This window comes from Monodelphis domestica, chromosome 8 (assembly GCF_027887165.1).
Source record: "Monodelphis domestica isolate mMonDom1 chromosome 8, mMonDom1.pri, whole genome shotgun sequence".
Taxonomy (NCBI): Eukaryota; Metazoa; Chordata; class Mammalia; order Didelphimorphia; family Didelphidae; genus Monodelphis; species Monodelphis domestica.
In genome coordinates, this window is record NC_077234.1 from 29142897 (window position 1) to 29168888 (window position 25992).

Below are 25992 nucleotides of genomic sequence, written 5' to 3' on the forward strand. Positions count from 1 at the left end.
TTATAATTATCATCATTATTCTCTCTAGTCTACACTGGCTGAGCGAGCTTATCTGATATGCCCATTGTCACAGAGTTAATAAAGGTCAGTAGTCAAGTCTCTAAATCCAGCACACCATTCACTATATCATGACATCTTTCATTCCTGATCATGACTGATCATGAATAGTTCTTTCAGCTCCTAAAGGATTTTTAACTTGGTGGACGTGGCTACTCTTCCACAAAACACCACCAAGCCTTAGATGGTTATCCCAGATTGATGGTGGATGGGGTGGGGTAGGGGAAGATCCTCTTACCTCTTCCCAAGCCTCTGCTGAGAATGAGATTCTCTAACTTTAGCCAGGTTGATTTTCCAGCATTTTAGAGAGAGACTCAAACTGAACAAATTGTGTCCCCTTCTCAGTTGTGTGTTTGTCTAACTTGCTAGACTTTAACACTATGCCAGGGACATTCAAGCTTCTCTATCTCACCACTTTTCGGCTCCTTTTTACACGCTATCTTCCCCAATTAAATTTTAAGCTCCTTAAGGGCAGGAATTGTGTTTCTTTTTGCTTGTATTTCTACTCCCAGTCCTTAACAGGGTGATTGGCTTATGCTAATAAATACTTGCTGTATTGCCTTGTTGTTGTTGCTGATGATGTTTCATTTTCTAAGAAGACCAAGGGCATCACTAAGGACCAATGGTAGACACATAGTATATTACCAGTCAATCAATCAATAAGCTTTTATGGCATATGCATATGTGTGAGGCACTCTGGAAGACATTAGAAATAGAAACTAAAAATGAAATCGTCTCCGTCCTCATGAATTTTATATTCTGTCATGAGACAATGGGTACATGCTATAGATGGGTATGGATAAAATGCACAAAAATAGATGCAAAGTATTCTTGTGGGTTGTAGAGTGGAGCATTAACAACTGAGGGGAAATCCAAAGATGCCAAAGAGAGGAGGAAGAACATTCCAGCTATGAGGGAAGCCTAATGGGATGTGGCATGTCATGTAGCAAGAAGGCTAGTCTGCAAGGACCAAGGAATGTGTGGAGAGTAATGGGTGATGAGTCTAGAAGTATATGATAAAGTGAGTTTGTGGAGGGTTTTAAATGCTAACTGAGGACTTTACATTTGATCCCTAAAGTAATGGGGAATCCCTACAATCTATTAGGTAGGAAAGAATCTTGGTCAAAGGAATTTCATTTTGGCAGAAACATAGAGGGGTAAAATCTTGAAGTAGAGAACAAATAAAAGTCTGTTGAAATAATTCAGATGAGGGGTGAAAAGGACCTCAACTCAGAACCTTCCCAGCTTGGTAGGAGCTACCAGAATTGATGCCTAAATGGGACAAGCTTTGGAATCCCAAGTCACTTCCAAACCATAATGAGCCCTGATCCCAGAAATTTTACTGAGAAATGTAGTCAAATAGAAAGCACTAAAGGAAAGCTTTTCTAAAGAAACACATTTGGATGAGATATTACAAGTTTTCTCATTCAACCTTCCAATGATAAAAAAAAAAAATCCTCTACTTTATATTCAACAAATGAACATCTAGTAAATTCTCCATTGGGAGAACTCTAACTGTAAGGAAGATTTGTTTCCTTACATCATTTTAAATCTGCCTTTCTGCAATTCTACCCAATGTTCCTCATTCTGTAACCAGGACCAAACATACCGATGCTTTTAGCCTTAGTTTTCTCACCTGTAAATGCAGGTGATATTATCTGGGCTATAACAACCATAACAAGGATATTGGGAAGAAATTACTTTGTAAAACCTACAGCGTATCATAAAGATGTTGGAAAGCTTGTAGCATTGCATTAATCTGTGTAAACTCAGCCATGCCACTCAAAAAGCCCACATTGCAGGATTCTACCAGTCATGACGTCAGTTCTATAAAAAAGAAAATTTGTCTCCCTCTTCTTCATTCCATGCATCATATCCCTGCCAGGACAGGAGACCATGTAAGTATGAGAGCTGTGATGGGTCACTTGATTTGTGAAGACAAGGCTACAGTCTCTCAGTAATGTAAAATATGTAGAATGATGACTGCTAGAGCACATAGTAGGTGCTTATGAAATATTGTGGATTTGATGTAGAATCCAAATGTAATTCCACATCTTTGCACAAGATATGTTTTAAAGTGAGGGGCAGGTAATATTAGAGTATCCCTAATGGGGTTCTCAAATTGTCATTCAGTCCAAGACCTGGATATAACCTGGTACCACACCACAGTTCTACCATATTGCTGGTGGGAATTACCAGACCAGGCTGGGGGAACCATTGGCCTGACTGCTCCACTGGCTAGTCAGTAGCTCTCAAACCAGCATTCAAACTCTCCTCTGCTGTGGTGTCCTCCTGTACAACAAAGTATAGTGGAGTTCAAATTCAGAAGAGGAAAGTTTGAAACCTGACCATCACTTAATAGTACCATGGGACTTGGAGTCAATCACTGATCCTTCCTGGATCTTAGTTTCTTAATCTAAAAATGAAGGAATGGGATAAAATGACCTCTAAGTCTATGATCTGTGATCCAATAATTCCCTCAATATTCTACCACTGCCACCAAGGTCAAAGATCTGTCTTCCCACCCCAATCCACCCCCACACCAGCATTGCCATTTTTCAGACTTAATTTTCAATGACTCATGCAGGCTTCACAGCCTGTCATTTGTCATCCATTCTGCAGACAGTTATTGCTACAAATAGCTTGCAAAAGTCACCTGTTATTTTCCCCAGTGTTTCATTTCTTCTTTACCTATGACTTTACAGGTGATTTCCATCTTTTGTGTATTTCTCTTTCTGTGTATATATTGACCTTCAAATTTTATTTGCTGACCGTATCTCAAGTGTGATGTGCTGGTAGGATAATAAGCTGCCCAAAGTCTTAAGCTATTCAATCATATTCCCTCCTGATGCTACCATAAATTTGGAGGGCTTGTAATGATCTCAATAGTCTTTAAAGCCTTATCCTCAATGTTCCTTCTCTCTCATCTAGAAGGGCTGGAATTAATTGAAATTCCTCTATCAATCATCAATGCTGAATCTTTTATCCAGTTTCTCACAGCCAGCCCTCATATGTAACTTTCTATATAGGCAATTCCCCATGCCTGTAAGGCATTCCCACCTTGCATTCACCTCTTAGAAGACCTCAATTTCTTTAAGATTTAACTCAAATGCTATCTTTTAGCCAGCACCTTTTCTGATCTTCTTGTTAGAGCTGTCTTCCACCTCAAAATATCTTGAATATACTTATCTATTTACTTGTTTGGACTGCACAATGCCCTTAAGAAGCTGACAGTCCAATGGGGGAAGATAGCATGTAAAAAGGAGCTGAAAAACAGTGAGATGGAGAAACCTGAAGGTACCTGGGACTCCTTTAGAATTTTCAAGTTAGTGCATTTTGCTTCAACAAGATCAATAACAATGGAACTTCCCCAAAATGGATTCACTAACTTTTGAGAGAGAGTCAGATTCTCTAACTGGAGGTATTAAATCAGAGGATGGATGGCAATTGTTTCAGGTACTGAAGATGAAATTTTCTCTTATTGGGTTAAAGTTTGATTTAAATGATCTCAACATTCCCATTAACCTCTAAGATCCCATGATGGCATGATCATTAAGTTTGATTTCCTTATTGAGATTTTCCCATGTGGAAAGCATAGGTATTAATGGAATTTTTCTGCATCTATCTTAAACCATTAGTAGATAATATTTGTAATGAGAATAAACTAGAAACCTGCCCAGTAAGATCAGGAATGAAACCAGGAGGCCCATTATCACCAATATAATTTAACAGAGTATTAAAAATTCTAAAAATAGCAATAAGAGAAGAAAAAGAAAATGAAGGAATCAGATGGATAGAGAGATACTAAAACTATGTCTTTGTAGATGATATGATGATATATGTGGAAAATCCTAGAGATTCAACTAAAATGTTAGTTAAAACTCTCAATAATTTTAGCAAAGCAGCAGGCTAAAAAAAGCCCACACAAATCATCAGCATTTTTATATATTACTAACAAAGTCCTGTAAGAAAAGATAGAGGTGCTCCAATTAAAATACCTGGAAATATACATGCCAAAACTAACCCAGGAACTATATGAACACATTTATACAACATTTTTACACAAAGAAATTCAGATATAAATAATTGGATAAATATTAATTGTTCATGAATAGACAGAGCCAGTATAATTAAAATGACAATTCTCCCTAGACTAATTTACTTAGTCAATCCTTTACCAATTAAATTACCAAAAATTATCTCATTGAGCTAGAATAATAACAAAATTCATCCAACCGAACAAAGATCAAGATTATCAAATGAATTAATAAAAATACAAATTAAGGAGGCTTAGCAGTAGCATATTTAAAAATGTATTAGAAATAAAACAATTATCAAAAATATCTGCTACTGGCTAAGAAATAAAGAGGTAGTTCAATGGAAGAGAACAGACATACAACAAACTTTTGTAGTAAGATTATAGTATCCTGGTAATTGACAAAAATATATATCTAGGCTATTGGGATGAAAAATTAATATTTGATAATAATTGCTGGAGAAGCAGGTAGGTGTCTCAGTGGATTGAAAGTCAGGAGAAGAGATGTGAAGCTCTGGGTTCAAATCTGGTTTTAGGCACTTTCAACTTGGACAAGTCACTTACCTTCAATTGCCCACCCCTTACTGCTCTTCAGCCTTGGAATCAATACTCAGGTTCATTCCAAGACAGAAGATACAGGGTTTTTAATATTTTTAATTACTGGGATAACCAGAAAGTAGTTTGACAGAAACTAGATAGAGACCAAAATCTTAAACCATTCACTAAGATAAGATCAAAATGGATACATGATTTAGACATAGAAGAAGATAGCAGAAGTAAATTAGAAGAACAGGGAATATATTACCTATTAGATTTGTGTATAGGAGAGGAATTTATGAATAAACAAAGAAATTAAGAGCATTGTGATATATAATATCCATAATTTTGAGTACATTAAGCTGAAAATTTTTTACAAATAAAATAATGTTGCCAAGATTATAAAGAAAACAGAAAACTGGGGACATTTTTTTTTCATAGACAGTCTCTTGGATAGAGGTCTTATATCTAAAATATTTAGAGAACTTTGTCAAATGTATAAGAATGAGCCATATCCCAATTGATAAATAGGCAAAGATATGATCAGCTTTCAGATGAAGAAAACAAAGTCATATATAGACATTTAAGAAAGTACTCTAAATCACTGCTGATTAGAGAAATGCAAACCAAAACAATTCTGAGGTATCATCTCACACACATCAGATTGGCTAAAATAACAAATATTGGGATGTGGAAAAGTGAGGATGCTAACACTGTTGGTGAAACTCTGAACTGATCCATTTTGGCGAGCAATTTGGAATTGTGACTTGAGACTTACAAAATTGTTCATATCCTTAGACCCAGGAATGGCATTACTGAGTCTGTTTCCCAAGGAGATCAGGGAAAAAAGAAAAGAACCTATAGGTACCAAAATATCTATATTATCTCTCTTTGTGGTGACAAAAAAACTGGAAATTGAGGGAATGTCCATCTACCGAGGGATAGCTAAACAAATTGTGGTCTATGAGTGTGATGGAATACTACTGGACCATAAGAAATGATAAGCAGATTAACTTGCAAAGAACTGCATAATAAATGAAGAATGAGGTTAATGGAACCAAGAAAACATTCTATATAGCTACAGATTCAATATTTGAAGGATAACTTGCAAATGATCACCTGGATAGAATGACCTGAAAAGTGGAAACAGAAAAGATATAATCTCAATATACACATCCATTGGCTGGATGCCTTCTATGGTATGGGGAAGGGAGGGACTGAGCCACCTAGAAATAAACTCCATTATTAATTTTTTTTAATTGTCCAGGGTTGGAATAATTCCGGTAGTTTAGAAACGTATTTTGTGTTTCTTACATCATTAGTTATCATGTTGTTCTCATCTGTATCTTGTTCTTTTTTCCAAAGATACTGCATTCTGCTTACCAAATGTAAGTGTTGGAGATGAGAGTGTTGTATTGTGTTTTTAACTCAATTACTAACTTACTTTGAGACCTTTAGGCAATATTTTATAGAAAAACTCTAATCTTCATATGTTTCCCAAGACTTAAACTTAATATCCATCACACCTACTTTCCAGGTACAATATTATAAAATACTTTGAGCACCATGGAAACCAGGCACTATTTGTATAAGCAAAGAGGAAAATATTCAAGCAGCCTATTAATCCTATGAAAGATTAAGAGGATTTAAGATGAGAACATAGTTTAATAGGGGAGGAAAGCTTTTATTTTTTTCTTCATCTTTCCTTCTTAAACCTTTTTCTCCCTTTAATTTTTAAATATTCTTTTCATTTCGTTTAATTTGATTAGTCCATTTTAAGCACCTACTGTGTGTTAGTCTCTGTTATTTGCTGGAAATACAAAGTTACCTGAAATGATGATAGTCCTCACTCTCAAGGAGAAAACATTTCATTCTATGGTTTCGTTTGAATTTTTATTTTCTCTTTTTTGTTATGATTTCATTCTTTATCCTGCATATTTCCCCTCATTGTTTCTAAAAATCTTCCTCATGTTTATTTTTCTTTTATGTTTTTTGAATGATATAAGAGCTGGAAAGGTTCTACCTTTGAATTAAAAGACTTGATTCAATAAAACTAGAACATTTTCCAGAATTATATTTTCTTGGAAGTAATTTCTAGCGACCCTCCTCCCCACTGAGTATTGGGCTCAATAACAAAAATATGTTATAGAGTTGATCATTCTATTAACCTCTTAAGTTTTACAAATGAGCTTCCTGGAAACAATCAAAAATAATGTCAGCTGTACTGGAGGTTCTGGTGAGGTGTCTAAATCCATTGTGACCTCATTTGCTTTAATTTTCCAAGAATTTTTAAAACAAAAAAAATGTATATACTTTAAGTATTTACCTCTTGTCCTTTGGCAAGAGAGCCAATATGAAAAAATAGTCATTTCTATTTTCAAAGGAAAATATATTTTGAAGATTGTATTATCTTATCAATTGAAGAAAATTAAAGAAATCTATTTTACAAAGGTATTACAAGTTAAATGTTATATTAAAAGGCTTCATCACATGGTAATGAAGATTATGTTCTGAGTAGGAAAATCTTATCAGCATATTTTAAATTAGTGGAAATAGACGGGGGTAGGGTTCTCATTACTACCATGGCTAAAGTTGGTGCCATAAATGGGTAAGAAAAGAAGCATTCAATGAAGAAACAAGTATTTATTAAGTGCCTACTCTATGTCAGACATAGTGCTAGTTGGTGGTGATACAGAGGCAAAACTTAAACCATCTTTACCCTCAAAGTATTTATAATCTAGAGGATGAAACAAAATGTGTCTATGTAAAAGTATATTCATACTTGTGCATATATATAATGCAAAACAATTTAGGGAAGGCAGAATTAAAATATAATACCTTCAAAGAGTGGCCAAGTATGAACCTAGGCAAGGCAAGTCAATTCACTTCTAGGTTCATCAAGCAATTCTCTAAGATTATAAGTTTCAGATCAGATGCCAATGCACAAGTGTAGGAGTTTCCTCACTGGGAATTCCCAATACCAAAGGGAAGAAAAATGAAAAAGTTATGGTACCTTTGTTGGGGACCATCTACAATTCCAGCCTCCACTTCCTTTCTTCTCACTCTCTTCTAACTCTCTGGAGTCTGCCTTCTGACCTCCTCATTCAACTGAAATAGATCTCTTCAACATCTTTAATGATCTCTTAATTGTAAAGTCTAATGGACTTTTCTCAGCCATTATCCTTCTTAACCTCTCTAGAAGCTTTCCCACTGTCAATCACCCTCTTTCCCTTAATGCTCTCTTCTCACAAGTTTCTGTGCCATTGCTCTCTTGCTTTGCTTTCTACCTGACTGATCAATTCTTCTTAGTCTCCTTGATTGGATTCTCATTCCTTAATGCTGAAAACTGAACTTTTCCTTGAGAAAAGGAATTTCATTGTCAACTTTCTGTAAAAGGAACTTATCTGATTTAAAGCAGAGATGGACAAAAGGGGAAGGAGAAGGGAAGATGCCCTATGTTTTTGTGAACGAAGCCCAATGTTATTTGGAAATTAATTAAACCAATCTGACCTCAGAGTACATGCCAACCCATTTCCTCAGTGAACTGCGCTGGTGAAATAAAGCCACAGCTAATGCCTACAAAGAATTCTGTCCATCTTAACTTCTCTCCCAATCAGCAGCATTCAGAGTATGGGGAGTGTATGAGCTCAAACTCTTCCTTTCTTTACCTGCAGCATGCATCAATAGGTCCATTGTATGAAGTACTTGATCAAATCTGAAAAATGACTTACATGCTGCTTAAGCCTCCTTTATCCTCCATATCAGTCTCAGTTTGTTCTGTGGAGACCTCAGAAAGTAAAGCAATTGCTCTTGGGGCATCTTCAATGACTGGAAGTTCCCCTCCTACATCTCTTTGAGGAGGGGAGACCGGGTTTTTAATTCGCCAGTGTTCCATCTGAAAGGATGAAGAAATTAGCTTGAACTGGGAAAATCAAATTGCCATTTTGATTTTAGAAAAAATTCTTTTGAGCAAGATATTCATTTACACACATAAAAAAGCTTTTTTAAAAGAAGAAAAGGAGGGGGACACAATGATTTTTCTGACAACTGCTTTCTCTCCAAAGTGGTAAATCCATCTCAAAAACCCATTCCAGATATTGATGTGTGCTTTTTTTGAATTTATGGTTTTCACAGACTCTGATCATAGTTCTTTTACAAAACATTTGCTGCTTTGTCTTATATCAGGCTCATTTCTTAGAAAAGAGATGCTCCCCATCCCCTCTACATTGAACCCACCTTTGTGATAAAGAAACACAATTAAATAAAAATATCCAGTAGTACACCAACTTATAATGTATCCAGTACTCTACCCCAGTCTTCCCTGACCTCTCTGCTACTGAGAACATTATATGTTCTACAGAACCTTCACTGATTTGTTTTGGATTTCTCAGTTTCCTTTCAGTGAACTTTTGGGTTACTTTGTGGCAGTTATATATTTTTGTTTTTGTTTTCTGCATATTTCATTCTGCACTGACCCTTTTAAATCTCTATTTTTTCTCTGAATGTCTCAAATTCTCCATTTCTGAATGCACAACAAAGATATAGATAGGGTCTGGTCTTGTTTCATTGGCACAAGAAACTCCTACTAATACCATTTAGCACCTTCTCTGCAACTTATTGTCTTAGATGAGTTCCTAAGGTCCTGATAGGTTCAGTGACTTTTCTAGGATCATCCCACCCTGCCAGACTATGTCAGAGCCAGATTTCGAACCTGTATCTTCCTGTCTCTGAAGCCAGCTCTCAGCTTATTGTGCTCCCAAATTTGATATCCATTGCTTTCTGTTTTTCAGACATTCATCAATTGATGGGTATATACCTTGTTGCTCAGAGCTCTTAATAGGAATATTCATTTATGAAAAAAATTCATAGCTGAAAAAATAAGCAGTGATTAAGAATCTTAATATGGGATCCACTCCGTAGACTCAAATCCTGTATGCATGGCATTCTTTAATGAAGTCAGATATTAAGGGCTACCTCCACTTTGTGAAGTGTGCCCTTCAAGGGTTTTCGAAGGTTATTTGCTCTTTGACTATCCTGGGGTTTCTAGTGGTTGTGGCTATTATTCAAGCTGGTACTTATTCCATCTCACTTAAAGAAAAAAATCCCATTACCTTTTGGCAGTTGTCTTAATTATATTTAAGCTAGTGGATAAACCATCCTTATTTCTCAGACTTCAAACACTAATGAGTTCATTAACCAATGCCAGACAATCTGGGCTGTCATTTTCATAAACTACTTTTCATTCACATGTAGAAAAAGCTCAAAGCTATTTGGTGACATAAACATGATAAAGACAACAATTATTAGCAAATGATTGAGATAGACTGTTACCTCCAAGTAACTCCACTTAGGTTTTAGACAATGAAAAACATCTCAGTATTTTTTTAAAAATTGGAGTCTTTAGAAATCCTAAAAATTAGAAATCCTTGAAAATGAAATGACTTGGCTTTCATTCTTCTCAATATCATATCAGAGTATCTGGAAGGACCGAGCCCCCTGAACTAATTTTGAAAGTGTGAGGTTTGGCAATCAGTAATGAAAAGGGCTTAACAAGGACTTTCTAACTTTAAGTCAAAGAAGCTTGGGGCAGAAAATTTCTCTCCTAAATAGGTACAAGTGATAGCATTTGTATAACCCAGTGGACAGGTTCATTGGATCTGGGACAGGGGGAAGAAAGAGAGGGAGGGAAAGAAAATGAATTATGTAAACACAGAAAAATATTTTTAAAAACTTTAAAAATATAAAAAAAGAAATTTCTCTCCTAATAAGGAGGAGAAAGAAGACTTAAAAAGACAAACAATGCTTATAGTTGCAATTTAACTGTCTGACTGTCCTATGCTTTAAAAAACTTGGCCCATAGAAGCAAAATTTTTCCCTTGTTGTGTCTGAGAACAAATAAGCTCTACTCCTGGAGAGAAAAGCCACTAATGGTTTTCTTCTAATTCTATACTGAGTATATCGAAGTTCTGACTCCCTAAAAGATCTGAAACAAATCTTTGGGCTTCTTTATGAACTAAAGACAGACATGAGTTCTATTCTTCCTCTTAAAAGGGAAATAGATGACACTTATGTGAATACTCTAGAGAAATTCTAAAAAACTGGCTGAAGCAAAGTCACATTGGGTAGTAAACAGCTGCAACCACAGGGCCAGTGGGACATGCTCTTATAGAGACATGTGAAACTAGCAGAGAGCAAATCCTCACAGAAATTATATGTCACTTCTATATAATGGGGGAAACTATGTTCCCAGAAACGGGATTTGAACCAGGAAAATGTTATGTACAGTAACAGCAATAATGCAAGATGATCAGCTGTGAATGACTTAACTACACTCAACAAGGCAAGATCCAGAACAACCCCAAAGGACTCGTGTTAAAAAAAAAAGGGGGATACACCACCATAGAAGGAACAGAGAGAGTCTGAATGTTGGTCAAAATATTCCATTCTTCACTTTATTTCCTTGATGAATTTTTCTCTAGTTTAAGCAATACATGTCTCGTTTCACATCATGACAAACATGGAAATAGATATTATATGCCTTGTTGGGGAAAGTGGAGAGATAGAGGAAGGGAGAAAACAGATAACAAAATGTCAAAAAAATCACTATTAAAAATTGTATCAACATGTAATTTGGAAAAAAGTTTAAAAAATTAGACTTTTCATATGCAACTATTACCAGTTTTAATTTTTAAGTTATTTTTCCATAACTATTGGGAATCAAAATGATTACCTTCAAGGGCAGGAATTCCTTATATATTTTAACAATTTATATAAATCATTTCCTTTGCACAAAATTGCTTTCTTTTCCATCCTCTTTATCACTAAATTTCTCCTTATGAAGAGGAACTATCTTTGAATTTCTCCAGAGAAGGGAGTGTCCCACTTTTATATTGGTATCCTCAAGGCTTAGTGCAGTACTTGAAATATAGAAAACCCTTCATGAATATTTATCAGTCAACTGATTGATCTAATAGCATCCTCTGAGTGACTAATAAAAATAAACACTTTAGTCAGGAAATATGGGCTATGAACCCCAGCAAATGTGGATCCCTGGTATATCTTGAACCTGGTTACCTTTCTTGGGAAGGTATGCATGTTAGTTTCAAACAAATTACCTAGAACCAAAGAATAATATTCTATTTCAAAGATTGGACAGATTAAATATAATTTATGATTTGGACTTGACTGGGGGAAATATTGACCGTAAGTCTCTCTCCTCTAGATTTCGACCATTACTAACAGGACAGAACTGGTGCTACATAATGGGTAACTGAGGTAACTGATAAATTCAAGAAATGTGTAAAAATCATTAGTGTTAAAAATCAGCTTGGCCACATTTGTACTGGGCTCATCCATGATGATTAAGAGGACAATTTTTACATTCTTATTCAAGTATTTCCATCATCCCCCAGTGGTGTTCTGCCCTTTATTAATAGGTTTCTAATGATTTCATATCAGTAGGACATGAATTGGGAGTTATATTCTCCAGTGGGCCAGCATCATCCTCTTGTGACAAATGGTATACAAGAAAAACAACTATTAAAGGTAAGTGGATTAGCCAGAAAAAAGCTATTCCTTATAAGGATAAGATTCAGTCCCCCCCAAAAAGAGGCAAATTCACATACTACTGTTGGAGCTATAGATTGGTTTGGCTATCCTAAAGAGCAATTTGAATTATGTTCTCCCAAAATGTGACAAAAACATCCATGCCCTCGAACCCAGAAATTCTGCATATTCCCAAAGGATGTCAAGGACAGAAATGGAGACCCCATCAATGCCAAAACATTCATGATAGAGCTTTTTATTTAGTAGCAAAAAAGTAGATACCCATTGGTTGAAGAAAGCATGAATAAATTATGGTCCACGAATAATGACATGCTATTGTCCTATGAGAAACAGTGACCACAAGCTTGAGAAAGCTTATATGAATTGATTCAGAATGAAGCAAGCAGGTCCATGAGAATAATACAGAAAATTCCTGAAATGTAAATAGAAACAACAGCTGGAATGCTATGTGGTTAAAATAATGAAGTTTGGCTTTGATGAAGAATTGAGAAAATGTACCCACTATCTGGGTTAAGTCATTTTCTTTCCCTTAATTCTAAACTAGTCCAGTATCTTTGCCAAAAAAACTTCACCAACAGTATGGTCTTTGTGTGGAGCAGCCATGTGGTACGGAGGATAGAGCACTGGGCTTAGAATCAAAAAGACTCATCATCATGAGTTCAAATTTGTCTTCAGATACTACCTTTGTGACCTTAGATAAGTCACTTAATCCTGTTCACTTCAGTTTCCTTATCTTTAAAATGAGCTGGGGAAGGTAAAGTCAAACTACTCTAGTACCTTGCCCAAGAAAACCCCAAATGGGGTCATAAAGAATTGGACGTGCCTGAAAAACAATTTGAACAACCTATCCTCTAAGCCTTTATTGTCAAGTATAGTAGTCTCTGGGTGTGTAGCTCTGCATATACTTATAGATATAGTTAATATCTTCATCAGTTTTGCTGAATTGTTTTTTATTTCCTTTCTCTTCTTTATTCTTGATTAAAAGAGAGAGGCCCTTGAATATTTAAAAAGAGAAGTATGGGATATTAATACAAAAAGAATGAATAAAAATATAAAAAGGGGAACCACTCCTCAATAAATATGAACAAATGGTTTCAGAAGAAGAAATTAAGCCTATCGCCAGCCTCAACTAGTCTTTGCACATATCTCTGGATAATTTAGGGAACTTCGGGCAAGAAGTCTCATTTTTCTTTGCCTCTGTTTCTTTGTCTTGAAAATGAGTGTTTGAGGTCTGATGACCCCTAAGGTCCCTTCCACCTCTAAAGTTATCATCTCCAGAATGAGCTCCTGCTCACTAATTATGAGAAAAATGTGCTTAGAACAATTCTGGGGTTCTAATTAACATCTATAACATTGACAAAGATCTGGAGGTATGAGAGGATTATAAATTCAATGATGTGATAAGCAAGCCAATTGATCTTTCAGTTCAATTGTTAAGTCCCCTGGGACTAGGAAAGAGATTTAAAAAATCATCATTTCCTTCCCTGGTCAGACCTCATGTGTAGTTTTCAATTCAGCTGTAGGTGTCATATTTGGGGAAAGACAAGGATACATTTGGAAGGAGGGTGACCAGGATAGTAAAGAATCATACACGTGAAGATTGGTGGAAGGAATAATGGTGAAGTGAATGCTCAAGAAAGATGCATTAACTGTCTGCCTTCATGCATTTTATTGGGCAAAAGTGATTTTAGAATTTATAGCAGCATAGTTTCTCAGGTCTAGAGCTAGATGTGACCTTCTAGGTCAAATAGTTCAACTGTCACACTTTCTTTGCCTTATTTCATTCAAATGATCACATCTCCACCTCCTTGGCCCCTGAGGGCAGAACTAGGGGTAATAGATGGATCTGATAAGAGGCAAATTTAGGCTTGCTATCGGGAAAATCTACCAAACACTCAGAGCTCCTCCACAATGCAATGGATTGTCTAGGAAGATGGTGGTTTCCTTCTTACAAGAAGTCTTCAGATAAAAAGGATAATGACTTGACTGGCACATTATAAAGATGGTGCTTTTTCAAATGGAGGTCCATCTAGATGGTTACTGAGGATCCTTCAAACTCTGAAAATTTGGTAGGGAAACAAGAGGCAGAAAGAGTCAGTATTGGAGAAGATGTATTAATAGCACCACTGGTGGAGAGCATAAGGTATAAATATGCAAAAGAAAGTCATCAAACTGGCCATATCCACTATCCCAGTGATTCCACTCATGGCTACTTTTTTTTTGAAGAGACAGAGGAAGAAGAGGGTAGAGTAAGAAAGGAAAATCACATACGGTGCAAAATATTTCTATGTATATGTAGTAGAAGAAAAATTAGTTCCCAGATAGATAAAAAATAATATGAAGAAATAAGTCCCAAAAGAAGAATTGCAAACTCTTTAGAATATATTAATGTTCCAAATCATTAATAATAAGAAATGAAATCAGGACAGGCCTAAGTTTTCATCTCACCCTGAGCAAATTGACAAAATGACAAAGGAGAGAAGTCAGTATTGGTGGTGTTATGGAAAGAGGTGCACTAATATATGGCTGTGAATTAGCACATTTCTGGAAAGGAGTTTAGAATTATGCAAACAAAGTGGCTAAAATGTTTGTACCCTTTGACTTGGAGATCCCACTGCTAGACAGATCACCCCAATGAGTCTGTAACAAAAAGAAAAGTCTCTGATGCACCAAACTATTCAGAACAGTACTTTGGGGGCAGCAAAGAATTGGAAATACAGCAGATGTCCATTGAATAGAGAAAGAGTGGCTAAACCAATTGTAAGCCTTGAATGTAATGCAATATTACCTTGCTATAAAGCATGGCAACAAGAAAGATACAGAGTAGAATTGGAAAACTATCAACTGCAAGTAGGAGCTTTAATAAATGTTTATGGACTACCTTCCTGCCTGACTGAAAGTGACACAAATTTCAGTGAGCAGAGCCAAGGAAAAAAACACAAAATCATCTAACGGGAAAAAATAATCACAACAATTGAAAGAGAATGTTGCAAGGTATTGAGGAACAAATATGGACACCAAGAAGAGATACGAGAAGACTCTTTGACTCTTTCCACATACCCAAGCTCCTTTACAGACATGGGCAGTTCACAGATATGGAATAAATCAGATATCATGCCAGATTTTTAACATTGATGTTTTCCCTTCTTTCTTAAAAAACAACAACAACACTTCTTTGTTGGTATAGCTGGGTGGCTCAGTAGACAAAGTATCAGCCCTGGAGATTGGAGGTCTTGGGTTCCAATATGACTTCAGACATTTCCTTGCTGTGTGACCCTGGGCAAGTCACTTAACCCCACTCATCTAACCCTTTCTGCACGCCTGCTTTGCAACCAATACACGGTATTGATTCTAAGACAGAAGGTAAGGTTTTGTTTGTTTGTTTTTTCAATTTCTTTGTCTACGCTATAGATCTCTGGGAGAAATACAAAAGGAAATCAAAATTCTGGAAAAAAATGAAATATACTAAGAAAATACATTATTTTTTAAAAAGAGCCTAGCCCTTACCACTCTTCTGCATTGGAACCAATGCATAGTATTGATTCTAAGACAGAAGGTAAGGGTTTTAAAAAAAGAAACTTAAAAAAAAATTTTAAAAGAAAGAAAATGTTAGGAAGATAGCTATGAATTGAGGAATTGCAAAATAAATTGGGTCACATTAACATAATCAAATAGTACAGTTCCATAAAAATGATTAATATGAGGAATTTAGAAAAACATGGGAATGTCTATATGAAGTAATATAGAGTCAAGAGAATGGATCTAGTAAATATATATGTATATATATATAAAATGAAGGTGAATGAAAGCTATAGTACATTTAATCATGTAAAGTGATGTAATATGTTATATAATAATGTAAGTGAAAAGAAGAAACATTAAAAGTAATGGATTAATTAAAAGGAAAAAAATAATTGTAATAACCTTCATTGTAATAATTGTAATTTTGTCATTGTAATTGTAGCAATCTTCATCCCAGAAGACTGAGGATGAAACATTCTTGTGTCTCTTTTCATCAGGTTCCTGATGTTGAATACACCATAAAGCATTGTTTGGATGTTGGTCCACTGGGCTTAACTATTTTTCTTGTGTATGGGACATGGGGTATTTGAAAGGAAGTCAATTAAGAAAATTGCAATGATAATTTTTTTAAAAGGCAATCGATGGAGATAACTGGTGCCTAGGATTATCATTCATTCAGCAGATATCATGCTTACTATTTAATTTTTTAATTCCATAGTAATTTATTAAGAGCTTGGGTTACAAGGTTCTTCCCCAAATCCTAAAGATACCAAGACTCCATGGCTTCAGGGAATTCGCTATTTAATGAGTGAGAAAGTGTGATGAAACAAGTAACTGGGACTCAAGGTGGAACATGGTCATAGCAAAGAGGGAAATATGGTGAAGAAAAAAGGCTAGTGGTACGAGGAAAGGCTTCCCAGAGGAAGTTATGCCTAATCTGAGACTTAAAGGAAAAGAAATATTTCAGTAAGTGGCCAAGAGATAACTAGAATCTGAAAGGGATGTCTAACAATTGGGGAATGGCTGAAGAAAGTGTGGTGTATGCTTGTAATAGAATATTACTATTTCTTAAGGCATGACAAACAAGATAATCATCAAAAAAAAATTGAAAGGGAGGCAGAGTCAAGATGGCAGCTTAGCAAGCAGCAAAAGTTCAGACCTCGTGGAAGACCCTTCCTTACCGATACAGACTGAATGCTCCAAGGGCACCGAAATTCAATCTGAACAACAGGACAGAAGCGGGAAACCCTCCTTCTGGACTCAAATCAAAAGGTACGCCCCCCCAAAAGCCGGAATCCGAGAATACTCAGGGCTAAGGGGAAGGCAGAGCGAAGGTCCCAGGACCCCTCCCCCACAACCCAGAGGGCTGAGCCCCCAGCAGCAGCAGGAACCTCTGAGCCGGCAAAGGTGCTGGTTTGTAGGGTCTACCTTGTGTGCAGCTGGGAGGAAGCCAGGGAGAAAAGGGCCATGGATGGGTCCCTCCATCTGGCTCCAGTCTCACCCTTGCCTCGGGCACATCCAGACCAATCCAGTTGAACTAATCCCATCAGAACTCCTCAGAGTTTAGTGAGGCCGGCAAAGGCACTTGCAGACAGGGGAGAAGCAGCTGGAGAGAACTGGAGAGAGCCTGGGCGGCCCAGCCTTCCAGGAGTCTTCAGAGCCTCAGAGCTTCATACCACATACAGCCCAACCCAATTGAACTCAATCCAATCAAAAGCCTCCAAAGGACAGGGAAGCTAACATTCCTCCCCTAGAGACTGTACCAAGAGATCTGACAAAGCTCCAAGAGGGGAGACTGACAGCCCAAAACCAAAACAAAATGAGAGGAGCAAAAGCACAGCCAAATACGGGGAGCAAAGAAGGGGTAAACTTGAGCTAACAACAGAAAAAGAAGAAAGAAATTACAATAGACAGCTTCTGCACAGGTAATGAGCAAACAGGGAATGAAACAGAGGGGGAGGACAGGAAATACTCAACTTTTATGTGCTTTGAAAGTGACTCAAAGAGGGAAAAACAATCCAATCCATTGGGGGCAGAGAATAGATTTGCACCCTATAGGGGAGTAGAAGGGTAACAAACGGTCTGGTGGGGAGGGAAGCAGTACAAGACAGGGAGGGAGCGGGGGAGGGGGGTTAATTTTAGAAATTACAGGGAAAATAAGGGGGGGATAAATAGGGAGTGGGTAGAAAGGGAAGTAAAATAAGGGTGGGAATAAGGGGGACTGTTCAAAAGCAAACATTGGTGTAGAAGTAAATAGTGAAAGAAGAAAAGACAGGTAAAGGAGCAGAAATCAAAATGCTGGGAAATGGTCAGCTAGTAATCATAACTCTGAATGTGAATGGAATGAACTCACCCATAAAACGCAAGCGAATAGCAGAGTGGATTAGAGTCCAAAACCCTACCATATGCTGTCTACAAGAAACACATATGAGAAAGGTAGATACACATAGGGTGAAAGGAAGAAGGTGGAGCCAAATCTATTGGGCATCAACTGAAAAAAAAAGGAAAAAATGCAAAGGAAGGAGGACTTGCAGTCCCAGATCTCAAACTATACTATAAAGCAGCGATTATCAAAACAATTTGGTATTGGCTAAGAGACAGAAAGGAGGATCAGTGGAATAGACTTGGCGTAAATGATCTCAGCAAGACAGTTTATGACAAACCCAAAGACCCCAGCTTTTGGGACAAAAATCCATTATTTGATAAAAACTGCTGGGAAAATTGGAAGACAGTGTGGGAGAGATTAGGTTTGGATCAACACCTCACACCTTACACCAAGATAAATTCAGAATGGGTGAATGACTTGAACATAAAGAAGGAAACTATAAGTAAATTAGGTGAACACAGAATAGTATACCTGTTAGACGTTTGGGAAGGGAAAGATTTTAAAACCAAGCAAGACTTAGAAAGAGTCACAAAATGTAAAATAAATAATTTTTACTACATCAAATTAAAAAGTTTTTGTACAAACAAAACCAATGTAACTAAAATCAGAAGGGTAGCAACAAATTGGGAAAAAATCTTCATAAAAACCTCTGACAAAGGTTTAATTACTCAAATTTACAAAGAACTAAACCAATTGTACAAAAAAATCAAGCCATTCTACAATTGATAAATGGGCAAGGGACATGAACAGGCAGTTCTCAGCTAAAGAAATAAAAACTATTAATAAGCACACGAAAAAGTGTTCCACATTTCTTATAATCAGAGAGATGCAAATCAAAACAACTCTGAGGTATCACCTCACGCCTAGCAGATTGGCTAACATAACAGCTATGGAAAGTAATGATTGCTGGAGGGGATGTGGCAAAGTAGGGACACTAATTCATTGCTGGTGGAGTTGTGAATTAATCCAACCATTCTGGAGGGCAATTTGGAACTATGCCCAAAGGGCGATAAAAGACTGTGTGCCCTTTGATCCAGCCATAGCACTGCTGGGTTTGTACCCCAAAGAGATAATAAGGAAAAAGACTTGTACAAGAATATTCATAGCTGCACTCTTTGTGGTGGCCAAAAATTGGAAAACGAGGGGATGCCCATCAATTGGGGAATGGCTGAACAAATTGTGGTATATGTTGGTGATGGAATACTATTGTGCTAAAAGGAATAATAAAGTGGAGGAATTCCATGGAGACTGGAACAACCTCCAGGAAGTGATGCAGAGCGAGAGGAGCAGAACCAGGAGAACATTGTACACAGAGACTGACACATTGTGGTACAATCGAAGGTGATGGACTTCTCCATCAGTGACAATACAAAGTCCCTGAACAATCTGCAGGGATCTAAAAAACACTATCCACAAGCAGAAGATAAACTGTGGGAGTAAAAATACCGATGAAAAGCAACTGCTTGACTACAGGGTTGGAGGGGATATGACTGAGGAGAGACTCTAAATGAACACTCTTGCAAATACCAACAACATGGAAATGGGTTTGAATCAAGAACACATGTGATACCCAGTGGAATTGCGCGTGGGCTATGGGAGAGGTGGTGGGAGGGAGGGGAGAGAAGGAAAGAAAATGATCTTTGTTTCCAATGAATAATGTTTGGAAATGACCAAAAAAAATGAAAGGCTTAAAGGAAGTGATGCAAAAAGGAGGGAGCTGAACCAAGAGAATGCTGTACACAGAAACAACACTAATGTATGATGAGAAGCTGTGAATGACTATTATTAATGAGTCAAGGATCCAGGGCAATTCCAAGAGATTCAGGACACAAAAGAGTATCCCCTCCCATAGAACAGAGTCTGAAGGCAAATTGGAACACACTATTCTTTACTATATTCCTCCATGAATTTTTGTCTCATCTTACTAATATGTGTCTTGCTTCACAACATGACAAACATGAAAATGTGTATTATATGATCAATGCACAACGAATATCATATTACTCATCTTCTTGGGGAAGTGGGAAGGGTGGGAAGGAGAGAGAGAAGATGAACTACAAAATCTCAGAAGATAAATATTAAGAAATTATATTGACACGTTATATGGGAAAATGAAATTTATTTTTAAAATATTTAAATATGAAAAGGAGAAAGGAAAGAGATTTAGGAACAGAAACATCCAATGTTGATGCGGGCCAGAGTCAAGAAGTAACTCTGGTTTTAGGGTATACAAAATAGAGATGTAAGAAGTCAGACTGGAAGGGTTAGAGTAAGGAGTAAGGAGACAACAATAGTTTATGTAATGTTTAACCCAGTGGAATTGCATATCAGCTCCAAGAGGGGAGAGGAAAGAGATGAGGGAGATAGCATGAATTATGTAACCAAGGGAAAATATTTTAATACAATAATAATATTATATAATGAATATTTATATTGAAATTCTATGATAATTGTATTATATATATAATTTTGTAATGTCACAAAAATAAAAATAAATAAGTAATAGTTTATGTAAGAAATTATGAAGGTCTGAATTAGGATCTGAGCTGAGATTTATCAAGTAGGTTGAATTGACAGGTTTGGGTGACTTTTTTAGATTTGAAACTAAGGGGAAAGGAAGGGCAGGAAAAGATTCCAAGGCCATGGCTGGGATGGTGGTGGTGCCATCAACAAAAGCAAAATTATTTCACTTGGGATGTGATGAGTTTATCTTTGTATCTCATGTAGTACATAATCTAGAAAAGGGTGAAAACACATACACAAAAATATAATAAAAAATAAAAGCTCTTAAGAGGAGCTAATAGGGCTCTAGTGAAAATCATAGAAGGCTTTTTGGAGTGGGTAGCATTTGGTTAGAGCTTTGAATGAGATGTGAGCTGGGAAGGGCATTCTAAACCTAGAAGATGATGTAAGCAACAGCACAACGGCGAGATATTGAGTTGGAAGGTGAGACAGTTCACATTTATGAGCATGGCAAAGTAATACAATTTGGATGGAACAAAAAGTATATGAGTTGGACAAGAATGAAAGCCTGAAAAATAGGAACAAAAATTCCTAGAAATGTTAGAGTTCTTCCAGTCCAACCCTCACTTGTTTCCACAAATGGGAAAACTGGGATAAATAGAGTTTAAGTGATTTTCCGAGTATCACAGTTAACATGTATCTGAGACTAGATTTGAAGTCAGGAAAGCTCAAGAGCTTTGGCCAAAGTGGTGGTCCTCAGACCACCAATCCTGATATTTACCAGTCACTTCCCTAGCACAACTGCTCAGAGAAAGAACCCTTACAGAGCTGGGATTGGCCACCCACCCACCTTCTCAATGACCACATTTGGTGAAGATGCAAAACAATGTTCTCATCACAAAGTACTTGGCATTGTGAAGTGATTTGACACCAAAAATGACAGTAGTTATCTCAGTAGAGAAGACATTCAAGAAGATGCATTAACACCTGTTTTTCCATTGCACCCAAGGACCATGAAGAATTTCCATCAGATCTGAAGTTAAGCCTCCTACTTAGGCTCCACTGCTCAACAGTGTTTTGTACATAGTACTTAATAAATGGGGTTTAATTCATTAACTCATTGCTAAGTTCAAGTGCCGTAGCCTTTATGTCATGCTGCCTGAGGATAAAGGCAGATTAGGAAAGAAAAAATGAACAAATGAGTGAGTTAATGAACGAATGAATTAATGAAGTCTCACGATGCAGGTTAAAGAGCTTGGTGGGTAATGAGGAGTGACAGATGGTATTTTGAGCATCAGAAGGGTGTGATATAAGATCCTGTGCTCCAGAAAAAACAAACTGACAGTGATGTTCTTGACAGATATGAAGAAATCAGCTACAAACACTACTGTAATATAGTTTGTGATGACCTGCTCCAGCCTGGTGGTTTTGGAAACAGAAGAGAATAGTAGGTCAACAAGCATTTATAAGGCACTGAGACACTGAGGACATATAATTTGCCATGTAGGACATCTGATAGAAATGAAGTCTGAAGTCTTTTATTATGAGTCCAGCATTCTAATCTACTGAGCTAGCCTATATAAAAGCACCAATATTCAGCAAACACAGCCAGAGAATCAATGCTGAGGACCCAGAAATAAAAAATAAGCAGGAATCAGAACAGAACCATTTCTTTTTAAAACACCCCACAAATTGGCAGAGAAGGTAGTGCTTACAATCTGGACTGCAGTAAACTGATAAGGAAGAAGAAAATTTATTTTCTATGTTACTTCTTCTCATTATTAACTTGATGGCAACAATTGTAAGAAAATTTGCCTAACTCTTGACCAAGTACTTTCATTGGGGTTTCATTGTTACGTGGTTACAAAACCATGCCAATTAAATTCTTACCATTTCATCAAATACTTTCTATCAGAAATATTATATCTGGGGTAAGAGAGTACCGGATAAAAGAATTTGGGTTCAAATCCCAGCTCTGATCTTTCTGCCTTTGCCATCTCATTCATATTATTTCATTTCTCTGTATTTGTAAAATATTTGTAAAATATATAAGATGGATTATCATTTGTTTTTAATTTGGTATCTTAACTTTTTTAATAATTTAATAATTATTTCAGTATACTTTGTTTCCTTTATATTTATATATGTTTTAATTTATGAATTTAAAAATGCTGTGAGAAGAGGTCCAGAGGCTTCCCCAGACTGCCAAAGTTGTCCACCATACAACAAAGGTTAAGAACCCTTATAAAATGGGAAAGGACTGACTTCTATAAAAATATTTATGGCTATTCTTTTTATGGTGGCAAAGAATTGAAAATTGAAACGATGTATACATCAATTGGGGAATTTCTGAACAAATTGTGGTATATTAAAATAATGGAATACATGTGCATGTGCTGTAAAATATGATAAACATGATGCATTCATAAAGAGCTACAAAGACCTATGTGAACTGATGCAGAGTGAAAAAGGCAGAACCAGGAAAACATTGTACAGAGTAACAGCAACATTGTGGGATGATCAACTGTGATAAAGGAAGCTACTCTCAGCAATACAATGATCCAGGACAATTCTGAAGGACTTATGGACAAAGAATCCACCTCTAGAAAAAATGACTTTTGGAGGCTGAATGCAGATGAAAGGATATGCTTATTTATTTGAGTTTTGGTTTTGACATTTTGATTTTTATGATTGTTTATTTACAAAAATGGACACTATAGAAATATATTTTCCCAGATTCCCAGATCAAATTGCTAGCCAGCTCTGGGAAGGGGGAGTGAAGGGAGGGAAGGAGACAATTTGGATCATATAACTTCAGAAAGCATATGTGCAAATTTGTTATTACATATAATTGGTAAAATAAAATAATTATAATAATTCAAAAGAATTCTTATAATAAGATGGTCTGAAAGACCCTCGAGGCACTAACCTTCTGATTTCTTAAAGCTAAGAAAAATCTTGGGTGGCCATTTCCTTCTCACCTTCATGATTATGATTCACTTGTAATCCCTGTCTTCAAGGGTTACAAAGTATTTTCTTCACAACAGCCCTAGGAGAATTAGCTAGAGAAGGAGGTTGAATGGAGATAGCATGGAAGGGTGGATAGAGGGAACTGTCTAAGACTAGTTATTACAGATGACTTGCCTGTAAAACTGGAATTCCCTTATAACAAGGAAATCACAGGTCTAGACACCCCCAACAAAAAAGACAAATAAACTTATTCATCTCCTCTTAAATATCTTAGCCATTATAAGTTTTAAAAAAAGATAAACAAAATGGGCCAACACAGAAACCATGTTTAATAGTGTATTCAATATTCTGAACCTGTAAAAAAAGAGATACAAGTATGTTTCCTATCCATTCTTCTGGGATGGCTTGCCTAAATTGAGTTCACACACTTTATGGCAGAGCTGGCCAAGGACCACATTCCCTAAGCCCCAGAGTTACTAAGTATTGAACTCAAGATAAAAAGGAACCTGCATACTAATAGGGGAAACAACTCACATATGTGTACATATGCATATATGTGGATATAATTATGATACATACAAAGTAGATCTATGATAGCCTTAGCAGGGAAGGCATTACATTTTAGGATTCCAGACACACTACCACAGATTAATTCAACCATGTGAGTAAAATGTATTCAGGATGCAAGTGATTCCTGGTATTGCATCTTCAGAAATAGAATTCAGTTCTTTCTTGACTAATGAACATTAGTCAACGGGGGTGATTCAAAGGGAAATCATCCCCTCGATAGCACTAAATTCCCCGCTTGCTTCCCTCCCTGTGATAATAATGGAGCAATATTTCTACCTGACCAAATATTCCAATCAGAGAGCCCCAGACTTCACTGACAGAAACGCTGCCGTCTGCAGAAGAGGCAATAATCAGTACGCGGCTGCCATGTACACAAGTCTCCAGAGAACTGATTCGATCCTCATGAGGTTGAAATGATCTTAGTAGAGATGGAGGCTGGAAAACTTGTCTCTCATTGAAATTAAGGCAATATTCCTGAATAAAATTGGAAAAAAAAAACATGCTTAAAACCATCAGCTTTTGGAGAAAATCACCAATAAAAACAATTACATTCAAATTCAATTTAACTGAACAAATATTTGAAGAAAAAAATAGCACCTTCCTTCAGGGAGATTATAGTCTACCGGGAAAAGGGATATAATTTGTGCACTAGCACATAAGTATATAAGTATATAATGTAGACAAAATGTGAGAAAGTAATTTCAAGAAAGCCCAATAGTATCTGGAAGAAACAAAAAGCACCTTGGGTATTCTGTGACACAGGCTGTATACTCTGAAAGACATTAGGGAATTTATGAGTTAGATATGAAAAAGGAATACCATTCTAGACATAGGGAATGAGCAAAAGAAGAGAGAAACAATATGCAGAGTCCTGGACTCAGGAGAAAGGTAGACGACTTTTTTTGACTGGAAGGGAGAAAGGGACTAAAGTGAAGTAAGACTGGGAAAGTAGGTGAAGAAGATTGTAGAGGAATTTAATGCTAGACATTTTGAATTTTAACAAAGAGACAATAGAATATCAATGAAGGTTTTGAGTTGGGAGTAGAGATGGAAATAATAAAATGTAACTTATTGGAATATCAAAGAAGATACGATCATGGTCCCCCAATGATCGATAAATCTTTAATAACTCCATTGTTTCTAGAATAAAAGATAAACTCCACTTTTAAAAATATGATGCAAAAATAATAAGTTAATGAAAAAGAAAATTTAATGAAGAATATGGAGAGTTGTAAGAGGCTATAGTGATGGCATTAAGCTTATCAGATTGCTTGTTGTGGCTTGAAGATTAAAAAAAATATTCTAACCATGACAGTAATTGTTTGCCTGACTTGTCGATTTTGCTATGTTGTTATTTATTTGTCTGTGTTATAGACATGGCCTGAGATATGATTGATAGTTGGTTATCTGAAATGGCCATGTTGAAGAGAGAAAGGAAGAGTGTCAGAGACAGAGAGTGACACAGATGGATGAAGAGACAGAGAAAGGGACAGAAGAGTCAGAGACAGAAAGTAATACAGAAAAGGTGAGACAGAAATACAGAGAAGATAACAGTCAGAGATAGAAAAAATAAAGGGGCAGAGAGAGAGGAAAAGATAGAGGAAAAAAGAGAGAGAGAAATAGAGAAGAAACAAAGGAAAGAAGAAAGGAAGGAAGGAAAGAACAAAGTAAGGAAGGGAGCAAGGAAGGAATGAAGGAAGAAAGGAACGAATGAAGGAAGGAAGGAAGGAAAATATGAGTCAGCACTAGTGATCACAATTCATATTATGGAGAATCAGTACTTGGGAAAACAAAGTGGAAGGTATTTGCTGGATAATTAATGAAAAACTATTAGAAGATGAAGATGAACAGAAAGTTTTGAAAGTTTTGTACAAATTTATTTTAA

At 36.4% G+C, this 25992-nt stretch overlaps 1 protein-coding gene across 1 annotated transcript in view; it reads right to left on the bottom strand.

Moving 5' to 3' along the window:
• The window catches only part of WDR49 (WD repeat domain 49), a 203797-nt gene that overhangs the window by 35676 nt on the left and 142129 nt on the right, over positions 1-25992 (bottom strand). Inside the window, exons 15-17 of the mRNA XM_007502257.3 lie at positions 24384-24581; positions 8478-8525; positions 5065-5091 (exon numbers count right to left, since the gene is read on the bottom strand). Of these exons, the coding sequence (XP_007502319.2) occupies positions 5065-5091; positions 8478-8525; positions 24384-24581 (273 nt within the window). The remainder of the gene's footprint in view (positions 1-5064; positions 5092-8477; positions 8526-24383; positions 24582-25992) is intronic.